The 14,933-nt window shown below is 33.5% G+C and overlaps 1 protein-coding gene across 1 annotated transcript in view; it reads left to right on the plus strand.

Moving 5' to 3' along the window:
- LOC150093636 (ataxin-7-like protein 3) overlaps window positions 1-14,933 on the plus strand; it is a 208,352-nt gene that overhangs the window by 117,792 nt on the left and 75,627 nt on the right. Inside the window, exons 7-8 of the mRNA XM_090413034.1 lie at window positions 3,624-3,686; window positions 13,909-13,980. Coding sequence (XP_090269160.1) covers window positions 3,624-3,686; window positions 13,909-13,980 — 135 coding nt within the window. The remainder of the gene's footprint in view (window positions 1-3,623; window positions 3,687-13,908; window positions 13,981-14,933) is intronic.

Here is a 14,933-nt window from a genome sequence, read left to right on the forward strand (position 1 = left end):
ATGCTAGTAACCAACTTTTAAATGCAGTTTACATGTACTTGATATGGATATGGCAAATGATTCTCATGTGTAATCCTTGCTATAATGTTATCATTTTCAAAAAATAACTGAATATTTTTTGTGAATGAACTGTTGTCAGCAGTTCTCAGAAAAAATTTTTAATACCTTTAGTCAGTTGCCTGAATAAGCTAACAGTAAGAGTTAGCAAAATATATTGAAGTTGTTTTGTTTTCATTAAATAAATGAAATCCTGTGATTTTTGCAGTTATTATTCTTGATGTCCAATTTCCCATTTAGAGATTGGCCACATCACCCTACTTGAGATAGCCTGCTAAGAAGTCATCTTCTTGTTATCTTCTTTCCTCTCCCTGATTATGATTTCCTGAATATGACATCTTATAGTTATTATTTTAGGAATATCTCACTTGCTTTTTTTTTTTTTTCATCTCAGCAATATCTCTTATGTCTACATGATATTTTATTTCTGTAATTTCTCTGTTAGCTCAGACTCTTTTCCCTAGTCTTTTGTTGATAGTGCTTGTTTTCCATTCTTTTGAATTTGAGCCTATTCCACTAGTTAGTTTTTCAATTTCAATATTGCCCTTATTCTCTGATAACAAGTGAAAGGCTTGTTTAACTAGGCAACTAGTCAGCATTACATTTAATCTGTGTCATTAACATAATCAAATCCTGATATATTCTCAACAGGTGAACAAGATGCTGTTAAACTTGGCTGTGACAGCTGTTTGAATTCTACTGGCTGCACCAAAACGTTACCATTCCTTTTCTGTCAGAAATTTTTGTGAAGAAGGAATCCTCTAGAAAAAAACGAAAGAACTATCTAAAATAATGATCATTTCACTCACAAATTAATACCTTAAAATAACGAGTCAGGCTTTTTCTAATATTTTCTAGTTGTCTGTCTAGAAAAAGTTAACATAATCAATCCATGAATGAAACACACACAGAAATATAAATAGTTTAACAATATTGATTAATCATCTCCTTAAATTTCAAAAGCATGTGCGAGAGAGAGAGAGAGAGCAATTCCCAAGCAGTCTGGGAATTAACTGAGGTTCCCAAAAGATACAAAAGCAGCAGCAACAAACTTCTTGTATTCACTCATACATAACAGACCAATAAAAATTCATACACGTACCTTCGATACCTTTATATGAATATGTTTAGTCTCTATTCACACATAAACCAAGCCTTAATGATTAGTCTCTTAAGCCTTAATTGTCAATAAGTGAATGAGAAAATCATTTATTTTGGAATGTTCCAGTGCATCTTTTTGACAGTTATACCTCATAAATAGCATTATGTTTTTTTTTCTTCAGTTGTAACTACAAAAGTTCACATGTACCATTAAAGGTAATTCATTCATAGGAAGTTTCATGGTGAAAATCAACATTCATTCTCTTTCTCTTTTTATACATATCCATTTCATTTTCACTTCTTCTAACAGATTCTTTTTTATGTTGCCATCAATCAGATGTTCCTGGCATCTGGAAACACAGCATAAATATGTATCTGCAACTGTCTGAATGACCTCACAACAGACAGATATTCACATGTAGAAAAGAGCCATTTAATCTTGGTAGTATCAGTGGCACAGTTGAGACCAAGATTCTCAGTCACTTGATGCCTGTTTAACATAATCTGCAGAAAATGGCTACAAGTGTTTTAGTTCCAACAACATATAGGGGTGAGTACAAAAAAGAATGTTTTCCATCAGTAACTTTTACTTCCAAGGCTTTTCTTCTGCTAGTTCCTTCTTTTCCATTGATGGTACTAGTCTTGAATTCTGCTGATGTTGAATTGGAGTAGTTTGTTTCAGCTGACATTTCACTATTCTCAATGAAAACAGTGACCAAGCATTGTCCCAGCTGGCATGAAATTTCATCATGTTGTTTTTGCTGCTTCATTCTTTTTACAGTGGAATATATAATTCTGATAGGATAGCTTAAAACTGTATCATCTAATATTATTTATATATATATTTATTTCTTATTCTAATTTTAATAGCTTTACTTCTGGTAGAACATAGCTTTACTAACAATAAAATTTGACATTGACATATTATGTGAAGATGTTTAAAGGAATTTAGATATCTAGAAAGATGTTTAAAGATGTCTTAAGGTGATCAAGATTACATTATTACGGACTTCCAGTATTATTGAATATTATATTTCTTCCTTCTGAGGAATTTCTAACTGCATCAGTCAGCCACAGGTCTTCAGTTCTTTTGAGAGAGGTCAAAGGAATGCAAATTCCAGAGTTTCGTGGATAGGAGGAAAAGAGGTACTTTGATAGAGATGTTTAAGTTAGTGAGGGGATTTTATTGGATTAATACAGAGGGAGATTATCAAAAGAGTAGTAGTAGTAGTTGAGAGGAGAACAAGAGACCATCCCTGAAAGTTGTGTATGTGTATGTAAGAAGGGTGTGAAGAGTAGATTTTTTACATGGAGAATTGTGGGTGAATGGAATACATTACCATATGTTGTTAATACAGTGAGTGTTAAGGCTTTTAAGTTTTAATATGATGTCTGTTGTGAGTGAACCATCCTATGTTGAGTCTGCTGACTCTGTGGAAGTGTGATGATGATAGTAATAATATTCAGACCATTCTAAACTTTTCATTAATATTCTCATTCATGATATTAGTCTTCAGTATTCATATTGAAGTCTTCCCATGACTTTTGGTTACACACAACTTTCTTAAGGTGTTCTCTATATTCTCTCAGAGCATTTGCTGACTTACTTGCCACATAAAAAAGCAATATATTCTCTTCTTTTCCAGGACTGCCTTTTTAACTTCTTGTGCCCACCATAAAGACCTGATTTTTCTTTCCTTGCAGACAACTTCACCACTTGCCTCTCTGGCTAACTAGTGTTTTCTTCAGTCTGCCACTGAATCTCAAAGTTTTCTGTTTTTTTCATGAATAATATTTATATATTTAAGTTTACATTTATTATTTGTATATTTGAGTGTATACTAGCAATACACATTTGCTGGTGTAATGTGTATTTGGTCATATACACTAATGCACAATACATCCATATAATACTTAATACATATTAAATGTTAATACAGGCAGTGATTTTTAATCTTAGGTTTCTGTCATTCCCTTTTGCCCTACACTATAATTGAACAATTTTATTGAATCATCAAAATTATGATTTATTTCACTCCCATTAGATGGAATTTAATGAACATTGGTATTTTGGGTTTCTGTTAAAAGGTATCAAGTCATTTCAGTTTTGGTTTCAGTAGGCCCATTTTAATGGCAATATGAGACAAAACAAAATTATGTCACACAATTGATGTGATAATGAATAGCATCACTTAAAAAAAAAGAATTCAGTTATGAAATGTACAATCTCATGATTTTCTCTGATTATTTCCTTACTTGTTAGTCTTATCTTAGACATCTCATATCCTTAATCTTTGTCTGAATGTTTCCTTTATCTGTTACTTCTTTTTTAATTGAGGTTTAATTCAGAATTTTATGTAATTTGAAAGTTTTCAGAATAAATAACTTTTTATTTATTTTATTTATTTATTTTTTGTGCACAAATTGGAGTTTTATTATAATCTGTTGAAAATATATTTTGATAGCTTCCAAGAAAAAGAGAGAGAAAAATTCACCAAGGAGAATTACAAAACCAAGAGGGAAAAATGGTAAGTATGCAGAAACTATAATAAGTTATTAAAAAAAAATCAAATATTTTCTAATTCATACATGGAAGATAAAAAGGCTCATAAATTCAATGTTCAGTATATTGTTTAGTGCTCCCAAAGTTACATTACAGTGAAGAATACTGCATCTTAGTGTTTATGGTATATACACAGAACTGAGAAGGAATGAAGCAGTGCCATTTCTTAACATTTATGTTTGTTCTAGATACATGGGATTTTATACAATTTTTTTTTCTTTTCTGCAACACTATTTCTTAGCAGCGCTTTGTCATTAATTTTGTGGTCATGAGTATTTTGGTTATGATGATTAACAAAATTTAATAAGGTTACTTTGTCATTACCAAATATAGGCTATTATACTCATAATGATGGAAAAATGTTAATGTGTGGTGTTAGCAACTGTGATAATATGAGCTATTGCAAGAGCTTTTGCAGTTTATAATTTGATTTGAACTCGAAAGGGTTTGTAGAAGAGATTTTGGTATTGTTAATATATAGTACATTCCAATGAAATTGTACTAAACTCAAGTTATCTGATATGATTGCATTAATTCATTATGCATGGATTGTGGATTGGTTACTATAGTGGAAAGGCATGCATTATTGAATAAGCTATCTTTAGAAAGATATGAGTTATTATTAATGACTCCAGCATGTTCTCTATGACTGTTAGCCTTCTCTATATCTCAATATAAGGTATGGGATATTATTTTTATTTTTAGAGGTACCTGTGGCATAGTATAATTATTAAAGAACATGTAAGTCCACAGTAATAACTTTAATTAATAAATAAGGTACAGATATTTCATACTAAAACTAATAGTACATCTTCAGTGTTACAAACAGATAGGAATGGAATACAAGTAACGAACATCCAGTGGATCACCTATTAAAATACATTGTCGTCACGAGCTAGGAAATGAAAGAAATTATTAAATAATTAATATTTAAGATAATTGTTTTTTTAATGATTACATAAAATAAAAGTCTCCCAGATCTTCAAGAGAGAAAGAGAGGCAATCATTTCGATTTAAATTTGGTCGATGTAAAATAGCTTCACAACTTTCTTCAAAGAGGCGTTCATATTTGAACCTGCATCATGAAGGAGAATAGCTTTATCCCACTGGATATTATGGGTAGTGTTAATACTGTATTGTGCTAGACCAGACTTCTGAGGTTTGTTGTAATCAATATAATATTGATGTTCTTTAATTCTTTTTTCCACAGAACGGCCAGTTTGTCCACAATAAGAAACATCGCATTCACGTGGTATTAGGTAAATGCCTGCCAAAGAAAGAGATGACAGTTTATCTTTTGTAGAAGGCAATAAGGAAGAAATTTTGTTGATAGGAATATATGTGGGAATCAATTGGTATTTTTTTAAATTCTACCTATAGGTTCTGAGATTCCTGGAATTCCTACAAACAAGTTGAGGGTACTGCCATGGGTAGCCCTTTGTCTCCATCTTTGGCTAACTATTTTTTGAAACAATTCGAAGAGACTATGTTTTCATCCATTCACCCTCAACCATCTCTTTGGTAACGTATGTCGATGATGTTTTTGCCATTTGGTCACATACTGAAGATGAGCTTTCCTTCTTTCTATAACAGATAAATAGCCTTCACCCTCGTATCCAATTCACCATGGAAAAGGAAAATTCTGGCTTTACCGTTTTTGGACATCCTGCTTACTCGAACTTCTTCTGGTACCTTATCTACAAGCGTCTTTCAAAAGCCCACATTTACTGGCAGACATCTCAAAAATTTGGCATTCATCATCATCATCATCAAATTTCTGACATGTACCCTCAAGGGGTGTACAGGATATGATAGTACTACATGAAAAATTTACATCATTACTAACTTCCTATCTACAATTTTCCTTCAAATCAGTCTATTGCTTGTCAAGACTCCATATTATCATTATCAGATCTTATATTTCTATCGTCTAAGGTGCATTGAACCGTACCAATCCACCTATATCTTTGTCTTCCTTTGGGTCGTTTTGCTGCCAACCTGGCAGAGAACACTTGTTTTGCTAATCTTTCCTTGCCCATTCTGTTTAAGTGACCATACCATCTGAGATTAGCTCTGCTAACACATTCCTGGATGCCGACAATGTCAAGTTCTTTCCTGATATCCTCATTTTTAATATGATATTGCCATTGATGCCATCTGTTCACGCCTCTAATCTTTCTCAGGACTCTCATATCTGCGGTCTCTAGTCTTTGGTCAAGTGTTTTACTTCTGACCCAGCTCTCAGATCCATAATTTAAAACTGGTTTGAACACTATCTTGTATACATCTAATTTAGTGTTCCGACTAATTTCTCTCTTATTCCATATGAATTTATTCATTTGACTTCCTACCATACCAGCTTTGTTGATTCTGTTGTCTATTTTCATATTTAATTTACCATCTTCACTAAAAATCGTGCCTAAGTAGCTGAAATATTTTACTTGTTCACAGGTTCCCTGTTCACAACACAGTTGACATTTTCGACAATTCTACCTATTTTCATTGTCTTTGTCTTTTTAATGCTGACCTTCATATCATATCTATTACAACAGTTATTCAATTTAGTCAGGGAATCTTGCAAACTTGTAGCAGATTTATTCAGAAGTATAACATCTTCCGTATAAAGCAAACAGCTGACATTAACATCTTCCGTATAAAGCAAACAGCTGACATTAACATCTTCAATTCTGATATCATGTTTAATACCACTTTCCTTCATAATATGATTAATATAGATTATGAATAACACAGGGTATAATGTACATCCTTGTCTCACACCAGATTTAACATTAAACCATCTTTCTGTATATCCTTCAATTCTAACTGCCGAATTACAACTCAAATACAGACTAAGTATTGCTTGATATAATGTCCCATTGACACCATATGCAATACTCAATATACCATATTCAATACTGTAGCGTATTGAATAGCTTCTCTCTTGGCACCTTGTCATATGCCTTTTCCAGATTGACAAAACTAAAATACAGATCTTTGTTATATTTCCATGCTTTCTCGACTATTTGTCGTAAAGTGAAGATCTGATCCTGACAGCCTCTATTTGGCCTGAATCCAGCTTGTTCTTCACCAAGCTTTTCTTCCACAATTCTTCTCAGCATTTCTCAAGTATGCTTATATAGATCTTGCCAGGAACACTCAGTAGGGAAATACCTCTGTAATTCTCAAATTCAGTTTTATTTCCCTTTTTATATATGGGTACTATTAGAGCTTTACTCCAATCATCGGAAATTCGTCCCTCTGTCCAGGCTTTCTGAACTATGCAGTGCAGCCACTGTAAGCCCTTTATACCACCATATTTCAGCATTTCTGGTCGAATATCATCTACTCCTGCTGCCTTTCCCCATTTCAAGACTTTGATTGCTTTTTCTACTTCATGTATGGATATGTATTCCTGACTGCATGCCTTGTCAGTGTTTTTTACCACAGTGCTGGCATCACTGCTTGTTTCATTTAGTAGTTTTTCGAAGTAATTACTCCATACTTCAAGGATATCTTTTTCTCCTGTTTTCATGTCACCTTTTCCGCCATTTCTAAGTTTCTTCAACAACCTCCAGAATATCTTACCACCTTTTTGATATTTATTTTCTATGTTCTTGCCAAAGTCCTCTCCTGACTTTTGTTTAGCTAGTTTTACAGAGTGTTTTGCTTTTTTACGTTTGTCTCTGTATTCTCTAAGAGCAAAAGTTGATTTATTTGCCAGGAACTTTTGATATGATTTCTTCTTTTCCTTTACTGCCTCTTTAACTTCCTGTGTCTGCCATGGAGTCCTGATTTTTCTATCCTTGCAGACAACCTCACCACATGCCTTTCTGGCTGAATCAATCAGGGTTTTCTTCAAGGCTTGCCACTGAATCTCCAAGGTTTGGTTCCTGTTCTCAAACTCTTTCATTTTTTCTTCGATAATCTTTGTGTATGTTAGTCTACAGTTCACATCTGAGAGCTGCTCAACTTTTATTCGCTTTAAAACTTTCTTACATGTTATTCTTTTCAGTATGAAATTCAATTTTATCCTGCTCAAGACTAAATAGTGATCGCTTCCAATTTCAAATCCTCTGTACACTCTAGTGTCCTGCACCAGGGAGAAAACATCACTATCGACAGTAACATAGTCAATGAGACTTTTCTTATTCCTTGCCTCTTCTCTCCATGTGAATTTGTGCACATTTTTATGGTGTTAGTAATAACCAGTCCATGTTCTGAGCAGAAATCCAACAGGTATTTGCCATTATTATTAGCTTTACTCTTTTCTCCAAATTTTCCCAAAATATTTTTGTATGTCTGACAATCATTTCCTACTCTGCTATTTAGATCCCCAACAAGGATCAATTTTTCATTGTGTCAGTTGCTTTTTCTAGAGCCTCAAAAAATTCCTCCACTTCTACCTTAGTAGAACCTTCTGCGGGACCATAGGCATAAATAAGTCTCATTATCCAGTTCCCCATTCTGATATTTGCCCACATCACTCTACTTGAGACCGCCTGCCATTCAAGAAGATTAGCCTCATATTTTGTGTTAAATACTATGGCTACTCCTTTTCCTTGATTGTCATTACCTGAATATAACATTTTGTATTCATTGCTCAGAAAGATCTCACCAGTTTTTGTCTTTTTTGTTTCAGTCACCTCTATTATGTTGATCTGGTACTTATCTAATTCCTCAGATTCCAATTCCATTTCTTTGCCATTCAGGCTTCTTATGTGCATAGTACCGATCTTTAACTCTGGTGATGTTGAGTTGGGATGTGTTTTCAGATTTGTTCCAGTAGCTGACTTTTCGCTGTTTGCCCTGGTTCCCTGGCGTAAACAACGGTGGCCTTGTTTAACTGGGCGATGCCCCAGCCGGCATGAAATTCTGTCATGTTGTACCATCATTTTTTATTTTGGTTTAAGCCAATAGGAATACAATTTGGTCGGCTAAATCCCAAATTTGCCTGCCCATCCTCATTCGTTCAGTATCCAGGTAGATACCCAACAAGTCGCACCAAGAGAAGGTGAGGATTGGACATTATGTCAGAAGCCCTGGTTGGTTCTCCGCATTCCTTTAAAGGCTATGTGGAAGTCTCCTCTCAGTTATACAGCTTTGATCCTTAAGCAATTGGGCACATAAAGTTTGCTCTTCTCCAGAAATCTTATAACAAGAACTTTCCATCATTAAAAAGTTAATGGAATCTAATAATTACCACCCTAATCAAATCCAACAGATAATTGAATCTTATGTTCCAATACCTAAGGTTTCTTCAACAGTCTGCAGAGTTCCAATCCCCTACATTCCAGGAATCTCAGAACCTATAGGTAGAATTTAAAAAAAGTACCAATTGATTCTCACGTATATTCCTATCAACAAAATTTCTTCCTTATTGCCTTCTACAAAAGATAAACTGTCATCTCTTTCTTTGGCAGGTATTTACCTAATACCACGTGAATGCGATGTTTCTTATTTTGGACAAACTGGCCATTCTGTGGAAAAAAGAATTAAAGAACATCAATATTATATTGATTACAACAAACCTCAGAAGTCTGGTCTAGCACAATACAGTATTAACACTACCCATAATATCCAGTGGGATAAAGCTATTCTCCTTCATAGATGCAGGTTCAAATATGAATGCCTCTTTGAAGAAAGTTGTGAAGCTATTTTACATCGACCAAATTTAAATCGAAATGATTGCCTCTCTCTCTCTCTTGAAGATCTGGGAGACTTTTATTTTATGTAATCATTAAAAAAAACAATTATCTTAAATATTAATTATTTATTAATTTCTTTCATTTCCTAGCTCATGACGACAATGTATTTTAATAGGTGATCCACTGAATATTCGTTACTTGTATTCCATTCCTATCTGTTTGTAACACTGAAGATGTACTATTAGTTTTAGTATGAAATATCTGTACCTTATTTATTAATTAAAGTTATTACTGTGGACTTTCGTGTTCTTTAATAATGGTATGGGGTATATTATTATTATTATTATTATTATTATTATTATTATCTGAACTTCATGGAGGTCAGATAAACTGTTATCATTAGCAAGTAGTGTAGAAAATTAGTTTTAAGGAGGAGGAAAATTTGTAGCTAGTTTACTTATTTTTGCAAATGCTGAAAGTATGAAAAAGTAGATTGAATATGAAATTTTGCACAGTCAAATTTGGCTATATACAATGTTGGCTAACAGAGAAGTTGTCAGATGAGTACAGTAAATTCTAACTTATTCAAACCCAAATGATTTAGCATGTCTCACACAGTCAATTCTCACCAGCAGACACTATTATAGTTTACTTTTTTTTTAACTATTAAAAAGTCTTCACCAAAGTCCCATAGCATCAATTCTGTGGCAATTAAAATTCATTATAACAATCCTTTCACTATAATAAACTTCTTTAATCCCTACTAATTTGCTGTAGTCAGAGTTGGTTGTGTAAATACAAAATGAATCTCTTTCATTCAGCAACCGAATGTTTTTCTGTCAGTTTATTTTAAATGAACTAAATTTTTAATTTAAAGATATAATGCATGCTCTTGCTGATTATTTAGTTTTGATAAGTCAAAGTTTATGAGAATGTAATCACTTAGAAAAAAATTATATTCTTACTTGAATTGGTCTCTCTTGAGGCTTGTAAAATATTTTGGCTTTATCAATGGTCAATGTCAAATTTCTAAATATCAGAGCTATCAGAAGTTGGTATGCTTTGAAATTTGAGACTGTAGTGTATTTGCAGTAATATTAACCTGTTTAACTTCAGGCAAAATCATTGCAACTTCATTTAGTTCTTTTACATTATTTGCATACAAATAGTGCAGACATATTGTACTACAAAGATTTAACAGCATATATGCTGTTCAGTTGTTCATTTCAAAGGACAGTTGACTATGGATATTGTTTGCATACTTATTTAATTTTGATTAATTCAAAATCTTAATATATTGAAATGTCAAATGGGATGTGGACTATTAGTACTATATTCCTATTCAGATAGACAAATATATTGGGAGTGTGGTGCATGTGTGTGTGTGAGAGAGGGAGAGAAATCAAAGCTGGTGCATTTAATTGACCAGATATGACCAGCTTTCCTCCAACTTACTGATACTTTTTTAAAAAAATAGTTTAATTTAATAATAATCTTTAGATTTATATTTTTTTAAATTATGCATGACAGATCAAAGAACCAATAAGCACAATACCATGTGTGAAGTGGAAGTGAAGATCGAGAAAGAAGCTTATTGACAATTTTATTGAAGAGTTGCAGGTTGTAATTGTTTCGAACTACCTCATGAGGAAGGCTGTTCCAGAGGACAGCGATAGATGGAATAAAAGAGGAGAAGCAGATTCAGTGTGTTTGCATTTGCACTGAAAAAGATGCTAGGCAGTTGCTACTCTGACAGTCCCAACAGAAAGTGGAAGAATGATAGTTGGCAGTTCATTGGAGCAGTAATCATGAAAGTACCTCTAAAATAGACATAGTGCTGAATTATGTCTGTGAAATGGAGGTTGCAGTGAGTCTGTAAGAGAGGAATCGTCTGTTAGTGAAATTGCTCTCCTCTGAAGAGAATCAAGAATTTTAAGGTAAGTCTTAAGTGTCTCCCATACTAAACATGTGAGCAAGTATTCTAAGGATGGGCAGCTTTGGAATTTGTATAGAGTTAGTAGCTGGGTTGGTTAAAAATAGCATCTTGAATAGAAGAGCATGTTTACTCTTATAGATGCTGTGGAAACAATTCATATGATGTGCTTATGCCAGTAGAGACTGGAGATAAATGTTAGTTCAATCAAGGAGATATGATCCTCTCGCCAATTTGTATATTGCTGAGGATAAGGGTAGGTGAGCTGAATCTCTTTTGTGAGAGAAAATAAGATTTCATTTTGGTAGCATTAAATGTGACCAGATTGTCCTTTCTCCATTGAAAGATGGTAAGAGATCAATGTTTAAAGGTGGTTGAAGATGATTTTGAAGTTTGAGATGCCTGAGCACTGCATAATTATTAGAAACATAGACACAAGAATTAATAATTTATTTATTTGCAAACATACATTTGAGATATATTTGAAAATATATACAAATATCATGGTCAGTCTTGACATTTACTAGTGTACCTCTTGCTGACACTCTCCAGTTGTTATCACAACAAGTTACCTCCAGATATAGTTGAACTGTTTGACTTTGTCATGTGCTCAGGCTGCTTTATCTGCAGAAATGAACTCTATAAAATTGAAAGTTCTGCTATGGGAAGTTCCCTTTCTTCTGAATTAGCCAATTTCTACTTAGAACATCTTGAAGACTTCTTATTCTCCTCATTATGACCATACAATTTTCCCTTTTTTTTTTTTTTGATATGTGCCATGTGGATGAGGTTTTTGTCATTTGGCCTGAATGAAGCATCTCTTCCAACCTTTCTAACCAAGCTTAGCAGCCCCTACATCAACTTCATGATGAAAAAAAGAAAAGGATGGAACATTAGCCTTCTTAGAACATCTTCCTTTTCTGAACCTCATCTGGAGAACTTACAACTTGTGTTAACCATAAACCCACCTTTACAAGCCATTATGTACAACAAGATTCAATATATCATTCATCTTAGAAAATGGGTATCATCATCAAATTCTTACTGAATAGAGCTCATGTTGTCTCCTCCAGTCCCAAGGATCATGATTAAAGCTTGATACCATTCAAAGCATTGTGCTGCAAAGTGTCTTCACCTCATCTGTAGCACTGACAAGTCCGTCCCTGGGAACCTTGACCCTGTAAAAGTGAGTCCAGTTCCATAATGCAAGAATTTCTGAATCAGTTTCATAGATCCTTAAAAAATACAAATTAGTTTCCACATTCTTCCCTGTTAATAAAATCTTCTGGTTACCCTCCAAAAAAAAGATTCCCTATCCCCTCATCCTTTCTTCCTGTTTATCAGGTTCAGTGTGTGATTGCCTCTGCTCTTACCCTGGACAAACAGGATTTTTAATAAAAACAATTGCAGAAACACCAGTCTTACATTATCCATAATAAGCCTGAAAAATCTGATCTGGCATAGCACAGAGTGGACACTAACTACAATAATGAGTAGGATTTTCAAATGAGTAGAATGAATGGAGGGTACTGTCATCAGTAAAGTGAATAGGATTAGTGGTGATTGAGCATAGGTCAGAGGTTGAGAGTAGAAAGAGGACAGATAATAGAACAGAGCTATGAGGTGCTCCTGCATTGGTGGCAGAGCTGAAAGAGAGGGAGCCATCTACCATGACCAGAGAGAAAACTAGCTGCCCAATTACAGAGAGTGGCAGGTAGATCGAAGGATCATATTTATAATACAAAGGATAGCAATTTGCTTTGCAGGCTTCGATGCCAGACATAATCAAAAACTCTGGAAATGTCAAGAGTGGCAGGTGCAGCACAGGTTTCTCTGAACCTTTCCATGATACGTCCTCCCCCATCCACCACATGTCATGTCATGTAGTGGATGATGTTGGCTGCAGATGAGGTAGACATTTATGTTTAAAGATTACATAGAAATGTAATCTTTAATCATAAATTGTGTTAAAAGAGTGAAAACTAAAATAATATTTCTTTTTAGTATTATAATTCTTTGAATGTGATTGATGACATTGAATTTCCCTAATTTATTGGACTGCATCAGCAACTTACCATTCGATTTCAGCAAGTTTATTAATGTAATATAATTGTATTATTAAATTTCTAATTTAAAATTATTATGAGTAATGCTTATTTTGCTATTCTAATATAATAGACAACTCAGAAATATGTTATAATGCTATATTCAGATGCACTTATAATAACTTTGGACATGCTGATTTGATAACTTTTTGATGAAATTTGATATAAATACACAGAAAACATTTCTCTGTACTTTTTTTAATAACACAGATAACATTAATGAAAAAGTTTTAATGATCATATTTTATTCTACAATAAATCTTAATGATGAATCCTGTATACTACTACTATCATTTTTTATTATTATTATTATTCAGTTTTTTCACCTTACTGGCTGATATTTGTGATTCACATTGTGTGATTGAGAATTTAATGTATTTTATAATAATGTTTTGTTCTGTCAGTAGCTGATGGCTCTGTTGAATTTTATATTGTTTGCTTTCTCAATAGCTGAAGACTGTTTAAATTCATAGAAGTTAATATCGACCTTTTTTTTGTTGTTAGGGGATTCAACAGTTGGAGGACCTTCAACAGAAGGAAGTAATATACTAGCAAACTATGAAACAGTATCTATAGGTAAATTAAATTTGTTTTGTTTTTTTCCTTCTACTCTTATATATTAAATTTAAGGGCATATATATTGATAAAAAGCATAAGCAAAACATCTTAAGGATGATCGTGATGATTTTAGAACTTATTTCTAATCATAGATTAATTAACAAAAAACACCACATTGCTGCAGTGCAGTGCAGGTGACATTTTTCCAGACATCGTGGTACTAACACTAAAGTTCACCTATCACATAGTGGAGTAGTGCGTAATCACTCTTAGACTGTGAAACACTGGAAACAAATTCAGGGCAGGGCATTGTTCTGCACATTTCTAAGGCATGCTAAATTTGATAAATGCTGTCTACATCACAATGAAGCATTTTTGTGATGTAGACAGCATTATTCAAATTACTCCAAAAATTTAAAAAGTTTTTGGAGTAAGAGATGTCACATTACTCAGTCCTGCAATGATGTGCATCTTCATATATTAAAATCAAGGAGTTTTTTTGAGGGGGATAAAAGTTTCAAAATGGGATATTGGACAGTGAGGCTTAATTTTGCATATGATTCCACAGAAGATTTTAGCAGGAAAAAAGTAGAAGCATTTTTCAAGTCATTGTGATATGAAGAAGGAGAGAAGCTGATATGAAGGAAAAGATTATTATTATTGAGGGTCCTTCTTTGTCACTCACTGCTTACATTCCTATAATCTCTTGCCTTGAACATATTCACAACATTGAATGATAGTCTATTCCACACACACTCACCATATGTCATGAGAATTTATTTATATTTAGCATATGATGAATCTGTATGGACAGGTACAGCTTTTGCTAGAGCCTCTTTAGCTCAGCCAGTTTCAACAAAGCTCTTTGGTTGGAAAGACCTGGATTTGAATCTTGCCTAGCATGTGAAAAACATTTATGAAGGCTTTTCAATCGAAGTTGAGTTAACTGTTCTCATTTGGAGGTGGTAATG

The sequence above is a fragment of the Typopeltis vanoorti genome, chromosome 23 (genome assembly GCF_054136105.1).
Source record: "Typopeltis vanoorti isolate ZY-2024b chromosome 23, IOZ_Tvanoo_1.0, whole genome shotgun sequence".
NCBI classification, from domain to species: Eukaryota; Metazoa; Arthropoda; class Arachnida; order Uropygi; family Thelyphonidae; genus Typopeltis; species Typopeltis vanoorti.